The 15777-nt window shown below is 36.7% G+C and overlaps 1 protein-coding gene across 1 annotated transcript; it reads right to left on the reverse strand.

The window, feature by feature from the left end:
• Nucleotides 1-3227: 3227 nt before the first annotated feature.
• On the reverse strand, nt 3228-11180 carry LOC128246190 (pleckstrin homology domain-containing family M member 3-like). The gene is made up of 6 exons (XM_052964379.1): nt 10495-11180; nt 9383-9505; nt 9023-9135; nt 8541-8672; nt 7544-7714; nt 3228-6864 (listed from the first exon to the last, which is right to left on the reverse strand). Exons 1-6 carry the CDS (start codon nt 10580-10582, stop codon nt 6712-6714), a joined length of 780 nt encoding a protein of 259 aa, XP_052820339.1. The 5' UTR covers nt 10583-11180; the 3' UTR covers nt 3228-6711.
• Between the last annotated feature and the right edge of the window lie 4597 nt (nt 11181-15777).

Raw genomic sequence — 15777 nt, forward strand, 5'->3', positions numbered from 1 at the left:
TCAGTACGTGTGATGCTATAGTCATGTTTTGTTTGCAACAGTAAGTAAATTTTCATAACCTTTTTCTGTCTTTAATAACTTAACGAAATAACATAACACAACACATACTTAATAATTGCAGATCAATTGCAAAATGATGCAAACCGCACCAAGTAAGTTAATTATCGTAGCATTTTATTCATGTAAAAGCATATTAAATATCTGTGAACCAGCTTAAAGGGACTGTACACCAGATTGACACCAAAAAAGGTTTTTTCTGTAACAAATCTCAGGACAATTATCTAATAGAATGTGTTACGCTTTGATACCATAATTGTAAAAAAAAGAACCAAAATGTAAAAAAAAAATGTGTCGTAGACCGGGTTCGAACCCGTGTCTCTAAAATTGCAGACCAGCGTCGTGTCCACTGAGTTATGAAGGCTTACTCTAATAGGGTGACATAATTAAGCTATAGACCTACCTCGGTAATATTACGTGATAACACCGACTAGCTAATCACGCATAAGTAATGAATTCTACCTGTTAGACATACCCAGTAATCTTTTTAATGGAAAAATACAAAATAACTGCTAAATTAAATAAATTGTAAACTATGTGGTACTTCAGTTAGTAAGTTTTAATGCATTGTACACATCGATGCCAAGTTTATGTCAGTTTTCGACAATTTTCTTTTTTTCCGCTATTTTATCATACGGAGTACAGCCCTTTTAACATTCAATAACCTGTTATATTGAACATTTCATTAGATTATCTTAATGTCAAAAATGTTACAAAAAAGATAATTAGTTAATTACAAACGATACCAAAAAAGGTTTCAGACAGAATGCATCGCGCCGAGATCCCCTGTATTTGCAGGTAAGACCGAACCCAAGACAACACATGAAGAGACGGGTTATTGAAGAAGGTTTTAGTTTTGTAACATTGGGAGAGTTTGTAAGTTTTTCAGCAAAAGAGTTAACATTCACCGCATTTGTGTAAGAGATTGACCTCCCTCGTTAAAATGAATTCAATAAGAATTTACCGGAAAGAAAAAACGACTTTTACTACAAAGCAAAAAAATCGTAGTTACTGGAAATAACATTAGCGACATCGATTTTAAACAACACTATCGATTGACGCCGACATAGCATTGTCAGCGACGATTTATTGATTATAATCGATAATCGTTTCATCATTATTATAAACCACACCATAAACATACACTTTATTAACATGCCCAATGTATTTTGTTGGATGCATTTGATGCATACTCTGGTAGTAAATGAATTACGAATCATATTTGATGTGTAGAGTAGATTTTACTACAAAAAATACCTATATGCTATAGCCGTGACAGCGCATTGTTTATCAAATCACAGTTCCAGATAGGGTTTAATATTCAATTGATTGTTACTCCATACCTTAGTAATAATTTGGGTATTCCACATTTTAAATGCGTATTTCATTAGACTAGCTAGTAGTCCATGGTTTTGATTAAATTGAGTATCAGCATGAAATCTAAAATTATTTGCGAGGGAGTTTATGAGTATGCATATATACTATCTTTAGATATTAATGTTAATTTGTTGAGCAAATTACATGACTATACTAACTAAACGGAGCAGGCCTTTCATCGCTTTAAGCGCTTTGATTTCAACAGTGGAGGTGACCTTCTAAAGACAATATAAAAAACCTCGATTGAAATCTCCACGATGTTGGAACTTGTTTTAAATTTAGAGAGGCCATACGTGGAGGTGGGGTTGAACAAGAAACCTCTTGTGTGAGCGGCGAACACTCTCCAACAACTTAATATTTTTGATTTCCCCCATAACCATTTGCTTTGTGTTCGGATGCATATTTCTCCCACCTCAGATAAGTAGATCCAATAATTTAACCATGCTAGAAATTCTTATCTTGCCCACGGGCGAAGATAGAATGCCCGTATGGAACTCCTTTTAATGGTCACCAGATTGTAATTACCTCCCTTGTTGAAGACTGTCGTCTGTAGCATCATGGAAACCTTGTCTTGAGGCAATATTTAGAACGCTAATTAATTATTTCTCGCTTCAAATATCACCATAAAACAGTTTTCACGCACCTTTCAAGAAATAATGCTTCACTCTCCTTAGAACTATTTAAAGACCGATTTGACTATTCACATAATCTGAATCACTGCGCGCATATCCATGACAACCACGAACTATTGTATATCCATACGCAATTATTTTCACTAAGCACAAAAGAGTTCCAGCAAAATATACATTTTTACTTAATTTTGTTGAACTGAGGTGGGAGAAAAAGCATCTACCATAGCCGCTCGGTAAACCTCGTTTCCGCAAAACACCCTACGCTCGGGTCGGAATGAACCTATCTTACACTCTCGGCCATGGAAGATACTTATAATCACTTTTTAGAGTAAATATGATGGTCAAATATACTTATAAGAAAATCATAATGAATAAAACAAAAGCTTACAAGTCACAATATATTTATAGATCATACACAAACACGATGAAACTCAATTGTCAATGAATAACTTATGATATGTCCAAAACATTACAAATGCCCCCGAAAGATGGTCATTTATACATATTTTCTAGTGCATGGAAGCAAACAATGATGATTTGACTTGCTATGATAATGGTTTAATAATGGTCAAAAGTTGTTGTATGTTCATCATGTAGTACAAAGAACAAATATACTAGCCAAATATACTGGACTTGCTTCACAAATGCGTAATGCTCTTCATGAAAATACTGTTAAATGGGTACCAAGTTTGATGTGAATACCGTCATACATGAACATATAAGTGTTTCTTAAGTGTTGTACTGGTATGACTGCCTCTAACGACATAAAAGTATACCTTGACTTTTTGTGTTTTGAAAACAGTCAACCTAACAATGGCACGATATTCAATGCTCAAACCCTACATAAATAACTGAGACTTTTAGCTTACCGGGGGACATGTCCTAGACTAAATGCGTATTTGTACGACACGAAACAACTTTGACACACACGGCAAACCATACCTATAAAATTTAAACCTCATCCCTTTGACAGAGAGTTTTGTGTTCTCCCTGTTGAGTGTCTACAATTATTTAGCATCCGATTTTTGGCTTGTACTGGTACCCGGGTACTCGTTAGCTCGTACAGCAATACTTTCTAATGTTCTGTGTGTGTGTTGTTGTTGTTTTATGGGGGGGGGGGCGGTATTTTCGTCTAGTGCTTGTTGAAGTGAATGAATAAGGTGTTTCTCCTAAGTGTGATTTTAATGTGCGATCGCCCAGTCCTGTGAATACCTGCAGGCGCTGCTGGGACCCAGGCATGATTAAATGACAGGCTTAGAGCTATCCCACTCATGTGAATACCCGCAGACGCTGTTTGGACCCAGGCATGATTAAATGACAGGCTTAGAGCTATCCCAGTCGTGTGAATACCCGCAGACGCAGCTGCGACCCATGCATAATTAAATGACAGGCTTAGAGCTATCCCAGTCGTGTGAATACCCGCAGACGCTGCTGCGACCCATGCATGATTAAAGACAGGTTTAGAGCTATTCCAGTCATGTGAATACCCGCAGAAGCTGCTGCGACCCATGCATGATTAAATGACAGGCTTAGAGCTTTCCCAGTCATGTGAATACCCGCAGACGCTGCTGCGACCCATGCATGATTAAATGACAGGCTTAGAGCTATCACGTTCCTGTGAATACCCGCAGACGCTCCTGGGACACAGGAATGAATAAATGCCAGGCTTAAAAATATCCCAGCCATGTGAATACCCACACACGCTGCTGGGACACAGATATGGTTAAATGACAGGTCTAGAGCTATCATGGTCATGTGAATACTCGCAGACGCTGCTGGGAACCAGGCATGATTAAATAATATGTGCGCAACTCAGAAACTTCAGGAGTGTAGGTGCAATATTTTGGGTGCTAAATGCGCCACAATATCGTTCAGATCACGTTTAACTAAGTCCAAGTCCATTTCTCTTGTTAGACCAAAATACATGTGAATAAATGGCAGTTGCACGAAAGCTCATGCCGTCCAACATTTCTATGAAGTTTCATTGGTGTAGATGCAATACTATTGGTGCTACAGGCGACACAACATGTCTGAGGCAAAAAAATGTTTTTGCAATTGAGACAGGGACATTGACCTTACCTGCGTTAAATTTGTAAAAGAATGACAGGGGCACAATAGTCATACTGACCATAATTCCTAGGAACTTTCATGAGTGTTTGTGCAATATTTCAGGGCTCAATGCCACACAAACAAATCCATGAGCTACATAATGAAAAAAACAATAACGTTTATTTGGCACCTAACCATTGGCCGGTTATTTTTACAGTACACTCAGATTCTACTATTAACTCTTATTTCAATTAAAGTTGGACATTGTATATAGATAACCATTTGTGGCCTCTATGCTATTTTTGTTGTTTGCCTGATGTTCCAAAATTTCTAAATATGCAAAACAAAATGGTGGTTTTTTGGCAACAAAATGGTGGTCTTTTGGCAAATTATTGCATAACTTAACATTGAAATTAAAGCAGACAAAAATTGATATAATAACTTTATGTTACTGGTTGAACGTTATATTGGCTTTACTAGTTCATTGGTATCAAAGAGTGGCTGCTAGAAATGTTGACAGATGACACATGAGAAACTGACCACAAATGACCCCAAGTACTTAATGCTCAAGGGAACTTAAACAAAGGCAATAAAATATGACAAAACTTATAATATTGTCGGTAAATTTGCAACAAATGGAACAAAGAAATAGTCAACAAATGATTTATTTAATGAACAATGTATCAAGGAAAGACATACATAACTCATAACCTATACATTTGTTACTAATATAGATGGTAGTAATCTTTGTATAACATTTGTAGCACTCATTTCTATATGATTGCCAGTAACAGAATATCCTTAAGACATAAAAACATACAAATATAAATTAATCACCGAAACATTCATTTAAGCTATCAGTGGCTAACATACATTTTCATACCAAAATGGCTTCCAATTCCATGAAATTGGACAATTTAAAGTGTATAAAGTCACAACATTTCCAATTTTGCAAAAAACAATACATGTATATTACTGCTTATACCCTGCTTGTAATGCCCAAAAGATTATATATTGAAATGTCCAAAGGAGCCTATAGGAAAAGCAATATTTAAGAATAAATTATGTGAATGAAGTCACTTTCGGGGTATGAATGCAGTTGGGATGGTTTAAGTGCGTGGTCAACTCAACGTGTACTGAAACCAGCACAACTGCATTTATATCCCTGATAATGACATAAATCACACAATTTAACACTTGTATTTACACCATGTTTATTTCTTTTCACAAGTGTTAATAAAATACTTTATCTCATTTAAGAAAACCTAACAGAAGCTTAACAGTATTTAATTCTTTCTCCCCCATGCAAAAATTGATCGAACCAACCAGTTTACACATTTTATTGCTACAGACAAAAATAGTCCCAAAATAAAATCACTTCATAAGAAAATTGAATTGCTAATTAACAACAATACATATTACAAATCATAAATGAACACTTTTCAACATATTTGAAATTATCAAAAGGCCACTAATTGAAGGAAACTAAGTTGAGATGTAAATATATGCTATTAAAGAGACTTGATGTTTTGTTCTCAAACTTACAAAGGATAACTCCAATATGAATCCATGTTTAAGCATCAAACATAATGAAAACAAAACAAGGATTATTATCTTATGGAAGACATTGGTGTCATGTTCTGAACAGTTCAGAATAAAAATATATAAAAGCTTAAATAATATTAAAGAATATCACAGTCTAATTTGAAGCTTCATTATGTATGTTCAGTTATAACTAGTTAGCATGAAACTTCACGGTCACACATTCCCTACACTGACAAATACCTAAAAAAACTAGAAATGTGTCCATAGGACACGGATGCCCCCACTTCGATTTTTTGTCACAGAAAATAAGCCATAATGATTATTCAGGATAATCTGCACAAGGGCAAATCCTTTTCAAAAATTAGATCGGATAAGATATTTTTTAAGTATTGTTGGGAAATAAAGGGCCCTAACTCCTAAATGATTAAAGCGATTTCCATGGCTATCGAAGTTGATCAAGGTATTATGGTCACAAACATGTGTTAAAAGTTTGGTGAGGATTGGACAAACAGTTTTCAAGAATTAGATCGGAAACAATCTTCGGGACGTATTTTTCAAGTCTTTTTTTGCAAATAAAGGGCCGTAACTCCTAAATGACAAAAGCGATTTCCATGGCTATCGAACTTGATCAAGATATTATGGTCACAATCATGTATGTAAAGTTTGGTGAGGATTGGACACATACTTTTCAAGAATTAGATTGGAAACATATATTTTTGAAGTATTTTTGGCAAAAAAAGGGTTAACTCCTAAATGACTAAAGCGATTTCCATGACTATCGAACTTGATCAAGATATTATGGTCACAAACATGTGTTTAAAGTTTGATGAGGATTGGACAAACGGTTTTCAAGAATTAGATCGGAAACAATCTTCGGGACGTATGTACGTACAGACAGACAGACGTACGTACGGACAAGGGCAACCCTATATGCCGCCACTTTGTGGGGGCATAAAAATCCCACACACATACCAATTTTGTAACATAATTTGGTAAAATCCAGGGTGATGTTGTCTGTTGTATAAGATGTCTGATACCCTCAAATCATTCTTTAGACTTGGTCCACATGTGAGTCATAGTCCGGTGTCAGCAGGGGTTTGTTGGATCCGTGCAGTGATTGACGATGTTGACGTCGCTGGCATTTCGGGCATGGTCGATTGTCTGTTTTGCATGCTTTGTGGAAAACCGTCTTACACTGGGGACACTGAAACATAATTATGAAAGTGCATGTATTTATCTTCACATGGAAAAGTCTGATACTGTTGACCACATGATAAGCTTTTAAATTCAAGAAATAAGACAAAACTGTTCACAAATAATACCGTAGCTATCCATAAACATTCCAGACTGTTAAAAATGTTCTTATTTACATAAACTGATGGCAAGAAATATGTAATAATTTCCATAACTTCCAAAACTATTGATTACACTGTAATCTATTCATGAAGTCATGCACCATGATACATTTGGCCAGTTATTATCATTGAAAACAAAAGCACTGCATGAAAATCCCAAAACACATCTGTTGTTGTTGTTTTTTTTGTCAAAAAGGGACATAACTTTAAAATCAGAATTATGGTCCGTTGGTATATCCTTAGCTACCCAGGGTATCATATAGGTAATAAATATGCTGGGGTGCCGAGGATGGTGCTTGTAACGCATATATATGGTATCATGTCAACTGTTGAGTGGCATATCATGGATATTGATTGGTATATTCATGTTCTTGAGGGGACAGTGTATCTCATCAACCGGAGGGAACACTATCCACCTGAGAAAGCACTGTCCCCCTAGAGTGTCCACTTGAGCCAACAAGATGCACTGTCCCCCTCATGAAAGTCAATGTTTATAAATCATGATGCATACTTATTACATGTACTTACCCTGAATGTAGCATCCATCTCAAAGGCATAGATGACCTTGGGATTGTTGCAGAGTTCACATATAAATCCTTTCTGGCTACACAGTCGACAACTGTACACATGTTTGGTGGCAAATTTGATGACCTTCTGTAAACTACTGGCTAGTGACCCTGTTGGAACTTGCAGTAAGTCCTGAAATTTAAGAACAAACATAATTTGTTTTGCGCATCATTGGGACATTCTGAATTTCCATTGTCAACGGTATACAAATTTCTTTCAAAAACTCTACTGATCAACATTATATGATACTAATCATTACAAACTACAAGAAAGGGAATTCTTTGCTTGAGAGAAGATATCAAAACATTGCTGATTTGATAATTAACAAAGGGCCATATTTCTTATTAAGGTATCTGCAATGTTTACCTGTTGGGACTTCATCTATCTAAAGAAGTTCAACTGAAAACTGTTCAGTTAATTTCTCAAGATAGTCGGTCAAAAAGCTCCAAATAATGAAATCAATACATAATTGACTTCATGTATATTTGTTACTTGAACAAGTTCATAGCCATATTTCCAAAGATTGGATCAAACTATTACTTTTTACTTATTAAGTGTTAATACGGGCCCTGTCAAGTAAGGGCACACATCAAAGTAACTGCCAGCAGCCATCAGCAACTGGTGTACACATGTGTGCATCATGTGAACTCAGTCTAACTACTGAACAGGCAGGATGGAAACACGTAAAATATCCACAGATGTACAATCTGCATAAGGGTCATCTTACCTATTAAATCATCAAAGCTTTCAATTACCTCCTCAAAGATGCAAGGTGAAAAATGAATTGCTTAAAATGATAAAACAGGCTTTTCAAACCTTCCACTGGGGTGGTATAAAACTTCTCTTCAATTAATCTGTGCTTTGGTTTGCTTTGTAATCTGTGTTTTTATTTACGCAAACTTTTTTGCATAGTTTATTAGTAAACTACATAATGACTTGAACAAGGGGAAGTGCTAACCGCCAGTGAGTATAGTTCCCTCCCCTCATATAGATAATCCCTTGGCCAGATGAGCTTGCGGAAGTCCTCCGCTATCGACTGCTTACATGTAAACAGGTATGTTTTCAGGTGCATGAGCTGAACTCGCAGGTTCTGTAAAACAAAAGCTACACGTTTGGTGGATGCAAACACTCTACTGTTTTTCTCATGCATTCAAGGGGCACTTTATAATATTCAAGTAACAGTTTTGGGACTTGCTTCAACAAATGTGCATCTATTATTACAGTCAGTATTCATACAAAGTTACTATTTTTATGGTTTTCAAGTAATGGTCGACAATCTAGCCATTGCTTGCTGACAACAACAGCGGCTATGACATACAGACAATGACAACACCTTTTTTTCTTCCAAAAATCAGACAATATAAAAACTGTTTTTTACATTATATAGTATAAGATTATTCATAAGAAAATGAAATGATAATTAAGTATGTGAGCACTCACCTGTATTTCTAGCATTTCTGGGACATGTTCATACAGTCGTGGGTTTATATCTTCAACATTAATATATGGCTGTTCCTCCTTGTCTTGCAGGTACTCAAAGTTCTTCTTACACACTACAAGTAAAAAAGGGCTCCTTAATAATAAATAACATAATAATATAAATTATATTATTACATAAATTTTCATCATAATTATATTCTATAATTATGATGAAAATTTTACAAAATGATATTCATTTGATATAAGGGTATTTTTAAAATAAAATAAAAAAATTAACTTAATCAGCCAGATTTGTGTAATCAACTTACAAGTTGTACCTCATGAGAATTTAGTTTGTCTGAAGAGTGAAGAGAGTCAAACCTTTCTGTTTTCGGAAATCCCAGTTATGTACAATGAGGGCAGGAATGTAGTATTCATCATTCTCGTGACACTCGTAGCAGTAATACCAGCCATCAAACTTGCACGTACGCGGTTTGCCAAATACTGGATAGAGAACCGAAAATATTGCTTAAAATCCACCTCAGCATATTACAATGAATACATAAATTACTGTAAGGGCGGGAATGATGTATTAGTCAGTCACTCTTAAGTACCAGCAAGTAAATGGCTTGCCGATACCGTCAGAAGAAAGGACTTTTTCAAATATAAGTAAACTCCAAACTATTATACATGTTCACATAGTAATAATTTAATATTTGGTACTCACACCATTACTAGACAAGTAAAAATAACAGTCTAGGGGAGACAACCTCTGTGGAAAGAAAGTGCTTGGTTTTTCATTTTACTTTCCCTTTATCATGTGTTAAATGTACAGGAAAAAAATCATGATTGATTGTTGTGCTCTGTTGAACAATGCAAACATGTCGATTTTACTTTTCAGGAGACTTTGTAGTTTAACTCAATATCTCAGACTTATGTTGGAGATCTAACAGTAACCTTGAGAAATGGTTATGAGTGTTTGATTTGTTATAATGATGGTCCACATCTTATGAACACAATCATGTGAGCTGTTTAAAGTGTGTTGATTCCTTCGGTCACCACACACTTTAAACAGCCCAACTGCATTCGTACCCTGATAATGACATCAATCATGAAATTCATTCCTTAAATAATAACAGATATTGACCTGTTCTTTGCAGACATATACATATTAATATAATTGTAAGTACATGTCTTACTCAAATCCAATGAAGTGTTTTACTTCTTATTTTGTGCACTCATGCCTTATGAAAGATCTGTTCGCTAGCAAATTTCCAAAGACAGGCTAGCAGGCATCATGGATTTGTAGTTTGAATGTACCTGAGCAATTTGACTGCATAAACAGGGAATATTACTACCCAATACCGGAGACAAAATAAAATAACCAACGGAATCCTGATCAATACAATATTGAGCATTCAAGTAATCCCAAACAGTTAAAAAATACATATTCAAACACACAACACCCAGTACTTGATAAAACAAACACTTACTAAGACCAATGGACCTGGAGCATCCTTTACACTGGAAGTTCTGGGCATCCAAACCTTTCTCATTGGCGATCTCGGAGAACTGACACATTCTCGACAGCTCATTCTGCAAGTTCAAGTACACAACTTAAAGTAAAGGAAGGAATGTTTTAGCTAAGATTTTGTAATCGGCCAGGATATTGTAGGAGAGTCCAATCTACAGACACTATCATAATACTAGATACATGTATAATCAATACCTTTATGTTTTACTGTCATAACCAATAGAATTAAATTGTTTTATCAATTTTTCATTAAAAATATGCACTGCTTAGACGTTGTTTCTTAAATTAAACACCAATTAAATGTATAAATCAAAAGAAAGCCAAAAAATAAGCAAAATAATGAACAAGAGCACAATGGAACAAACACCAATGGCTAACATGTTGTTTCGGCACTTTTGGGCAATTATTAAAGTCAGATTCATGGCCCTTGCTATACAAGTGCATGATGTCTGTGGCAATATGTGTACCAAGTTTCATTCAAATATCTTGAATGGTTCTTGAGTTATGGCCAAGGTAAAAGATTGTCAACTGAACGCCAATGCAGCAGCTATCAAAAGAACTTGATTTTTTCCTTCAGAAACTAGATTAGCTAAAAATAAGCTATGTATATACTGGTACCCTATTGCTATGTACATATGTATATACTGGTACGCTATGTATACACGGGTACGCTATGTATACACTGGTACGCTTCAGTCTTAAACCATTTCATGAATTTAGATGTTGTTTTATAATACGTTATGCAATTAAAAAATATATATGAATTTGAGGTCAGTGGATCAAAGGTCAAGTTGTCGGTGAACGTAAGCTGAAAATCGGTTTCTGATCAATATCTGAAAAATACTATGACCCAAGATCCTCAACCTTTGCAGGCTGGTCAGCAGACTTGTCAATGGCCAGCAGATGAAAACTATAGCTTTTGAGATCAGTGGGTCAAAGATCAAGGTCGTTGACACCATCAACTGAAAATACGCAGTTTTCTATCATTAATTGAAAAAAAGGCATAATGACCTCGAACTTGGTAGAGGTCCCTTAGACATTACCAGACCAAACAAGGTCTGTTATACACGTTCTGGTATACTTGTAACACATGTTCTGGTATACTTGTAACACACGTTATGGTATACTTGTAACACATGTTCTGGTATACTTGTAACACACGTTCTGGTACACTTCTAGCACGCGTTCTGGTATACCTGTTATACGCGTTCTGGTATACTCGTAACACACGTTCTGGTACACTTGTAACACACGTTCTGGTATACCTGTAACACACGTTCTGGTATACTTGTTACACACGTTCTGGTATACTTGTAACACACGTTCTGGTATACTTGTAACACATGTTCTGGTATACTTGTAATACGCGTTCTGGTATAATTGTAACACACGTTCTGGTACCCTTGTTATATGCGTTCTGGTATACTTGTAACACACGTTCTGGTATACTTGTAACACATGTTCTGGTATAATTGTAACACACGTTCTGGTATACTTGTAATACGCGTTCTGGTGTACTTGTAACACACGTTCTGGTACCCTTGTTATACGCGTTCTGGTATACTTGTACACACGTTCTGGTATACTTGTAACACATGTTCTGTTACACTTGTAACACGCGTTCTGGTACCCTTGTTATACATGTTCTGGTATACTTGTAACACACGTTCTGGTATACTTGTAACATACGTTCTGGTACCCTTGTAGCTCACGTTCTGGTGTACTTGTAACACATGTTCTGGTATACTTGTAACACACGTTCTGGTATACTTGTAACACACGTTCTGATACACTTGTAACACACATTCTGGTGTACTTGTAACACACGTTCTGGTATACTTGTAACACACGTTCTGGTATACTTGTAACACACGTTCTGGTGTACTTTGTAACACACGTTCTGGTATACATGTAATACGCGATCTGGTACACTTGTAACACACATTCTGGTACACTTGTAACACACGTTCTGGTATATTTGTAACACATGTTCTGGTATACTTGTAACACACGTTCTGGTATACTTGTAACACACGTTCTGGTGTACTTGTAACAGACGTTCTGGTATACTTGTAATACAAGTTCTGATATACTTGTAACACGCGTTCTGGTACCATTGTTATACACGTTCTGGTATACTTGAAACACACGTTCTGGTACACTTGTAACACACGTTCTGGTACACTTTTTAACACACGTTCTGGTATACTTGTAATACAAATTCTAGTACACTTGTAACACACGTTGTGGTACCCTTGTAACTCACGTTCTGGTACCCTTGTAACACATGTTCTGGTATACTTGTAACACGCGTTCTGGTACTCTTGTTATACATGTTCTGGTATACTTGTAACACATGTTCTGGTACACTTGTAACACACGTTCAGGTATACTTGTAACACACGTTCTGGTATACTTGTAACACACGTTCTGGTACACTTGTAACACACGTTCTGGTATACTTGTAACACACGTTCTGGTGTACTTTGTAACACACGTTCTGGTATACATGTAATACGCGATCTGGTACACTTGTAACACACATTCTGGTACACTTGTAACACAGGTTCTGGTACACTTGTAACACAGGCTCTGGTACACTTGTAACACATGTTCTGGTATACTTGTAACACGCGTTCTTGTATCCTTGTTATACATGTTCTGGTACACTTGTAACATACGTTCTGGTATAGTTGTAACACACGTTCTGGTATACTTGTAACACACGTTCTGGTTTATTTGTAAAAAACGTTCTGGTATACTTGTAACACACGTTCTGATATACTTGTAACACGCGTTCTTGTACCCTTAATATACATGTTCTGGTAAACTTGTAACACACGTTCTGGTATACTTGTAACACACGTTCTAGTACACTTGTAACACACGTTCTGGTACACTTGTAACACACGTTCTAGTACACTTGTAACACACGTTCTGGTACACTTGTAACACACGTTCTAGTACACTTGTAACACACGTTCTAACACACTTGTAAAACTCGTTCTAGTACAGTTGTAACACACGTTATGGTACACTTGTAACACACGTTCTAGTACACTTGTAACACACGCTCTAGTACACTTGTAACACACGTTCTGGTACACTTGTAACACACGTTCTGGTACACTTGTTATACACGTTCTAGTACACTTGTAACACACGCTCTAGTACACTTGTAACACACGCTCTAGTACACTTGTAACACTCGTTCTAGTACACTTGTAACACTCGTTCTGGTACACTTGTAGCACTCGTTCTAGTACACTTGTAACACACGTTCTGGTACACTTGTAACACAGGTTCTGGTACACTTGTAACACATGTTCTGGTATACTTGTAACACGCGTTCTTGTACCCTTGTTATACATGTTCTGGTACACTTGTAACACACGTTCTAGTACACTTGTAACACACGTTCTGGTACACTTGTAACACACTTTCTTGTACACTTGTAATACACGTTCTGGTACACTTGTAACACACCTTCTGGTACACTTGTAACACACGTTCTTGTACACTTGTAACACACGTTCTAGTACACTTGTAACACTCGTTCTAGTACACTTGTAACACGCGTTCTGGTACACTTGTAACACACGTTCTAGTACACTTGTAACACACGTTCTGGTACACTTGTAACACACGTTCTAGTACACTTGTAACACACGTTCTGGTACACTTGTAACACACGTTCTAGTACACTTGTAACACACGTTCTAACACACTTGTAAAACTCGTTCTAGTACAGTTGTAAACACACGTTATGGTACACTTGTAACACACGTTCTAGTACACTTGTAACACACGCTCTAGAACACTTGTAACACACGTTCTGGTACACTTGTAACACACGTTCTGGTACACTTGTTAAACACGTTCTAGTACACTTGTAACACACGCTCTAGTTCTCTTGTAACACACGCTCTAGTACACTTGTAACACTCGTTCTAGTACACTTGTAACACTCGTTCTGGTACACTTGTAGCACTCGTTCTAGTACACTTGTAACACACGTTCTGGTACACTTGTAACACAGGTTCTGGTACACTTGTAACACATGTTCTGGTATACTTGTAACACGCGTTCTTGTACCCTTGTTATACATGTTCTGGTACACTTGTAACACACGTTCTAGTACACTTGTAACACACGTTCTGGTACACTTGTAACACACTTTCTTGTACACTTGTAATACACGTTCTGGTACACTTGTAACACACCTTCTGGTACACTTGTAACACACGTTCTTGTACACTTGTAACACACGTTCTAGTACACTTGTAACACTCGTTCTAGTACACTTGTACACACGCGTTCTGGTACACTTGTAACAAACGTTCTAGTACACTTGTAACACACGTTCTAGTATACGTGTATCACTCGTTCTAGTACACTTGTAACACTCGTTCTAGTACACTTGAAACACGTTCTAGTACACTTGTAACACACGTTCTAGTACACTTGTAACACTCGTTCTAGTACACTTGAAACACGTTCTAGTACACTTGTAACACTCGTTCTAGTACACTTGAAACACGTTCTAGTACACTTGTAACACTCGTTCTAGTACACTTGTAACACACGTCATAGTACACTTGTAACACACGTTCTAGTACACTTGTAACACACGTTCTAGTACACTTGTAACACACGCTCTAGTAGACTTGTAACACTCGTTCTAGTACACTTGTAACACACGTTCTTGTACACTTGTAACAGACGTTATAGTACACTTTTAACACACGTTCTAGTACACTTGTAACACACGCTCTAGTACACTTGTAACACACGCTCTAGTACACTTGTAACACACGTTCTAGTACACTTGTAACACACGTTCTGGTACACTTGTAACACGCGTTCTGGTACACTTGTAACACACGTTCTGGTACACTTGTAACACACGTTCTGGTACACTTGTAACACACGTTCTGGTATACTTGTAATACAAGTTCTGGTATACTTGAAACACACGTTCTGGTACCCTTGTTATACAAGTTCTGGTACACTTGTAACACACGTTCTAGTGTACTTGTAACACACGTTTTGGTACACTTGTAACACACGTTCTGGTACACTTGTAACACACGCTTTAGTACACTTGTAACACACGTTCTAGTACACTTGTAACACACGTTTTGGTACACTTGTAACACACGTTCTAGTACACTTGTAACACACGCTCTAGTACACTTGTAACACACGTTCTAGTACACTTGTAACACACGTTCTGGTACAC

Source organism: Mya arenaria, chromosome 9 (genome assembly GCF_026914265.1).
Source record: "Mya arenaria isolate MELC-2E11 chromosome 9, ASM2691426v1".
Taxonomy (NCBI): domain Eukaryota; kingdom Metazoa; phylum Mollusca; class Bivalvia; order Myida; family Myidae; genus Mya; species Mya arenaria.

Bases quoted from the DNA above. Each gene is read 5' to 3' on its own strand.
- LOC128246190 (XM_052964379.1), bottom strand. From the start codon at position 10,582: ATGTGTCAGTTCTCCGAGATCGCCAATGAGAAAGGTTTGGATGCCCAG. The intron at 7,715-8,540 runs GTTAGCACTTCC...CTTAAATTTCAG, and splicing joins GGGAACTATACTCACTGGCG to GACTTACTGCAAGTTCCAAC. The intron at 6,865-7,543 runs GTAAGTACATGT...ATTATGTTTCAG, and splicing joins AGATGGATGCTACATTCAGG to TGTCCCCAGTGTAAGACGGT.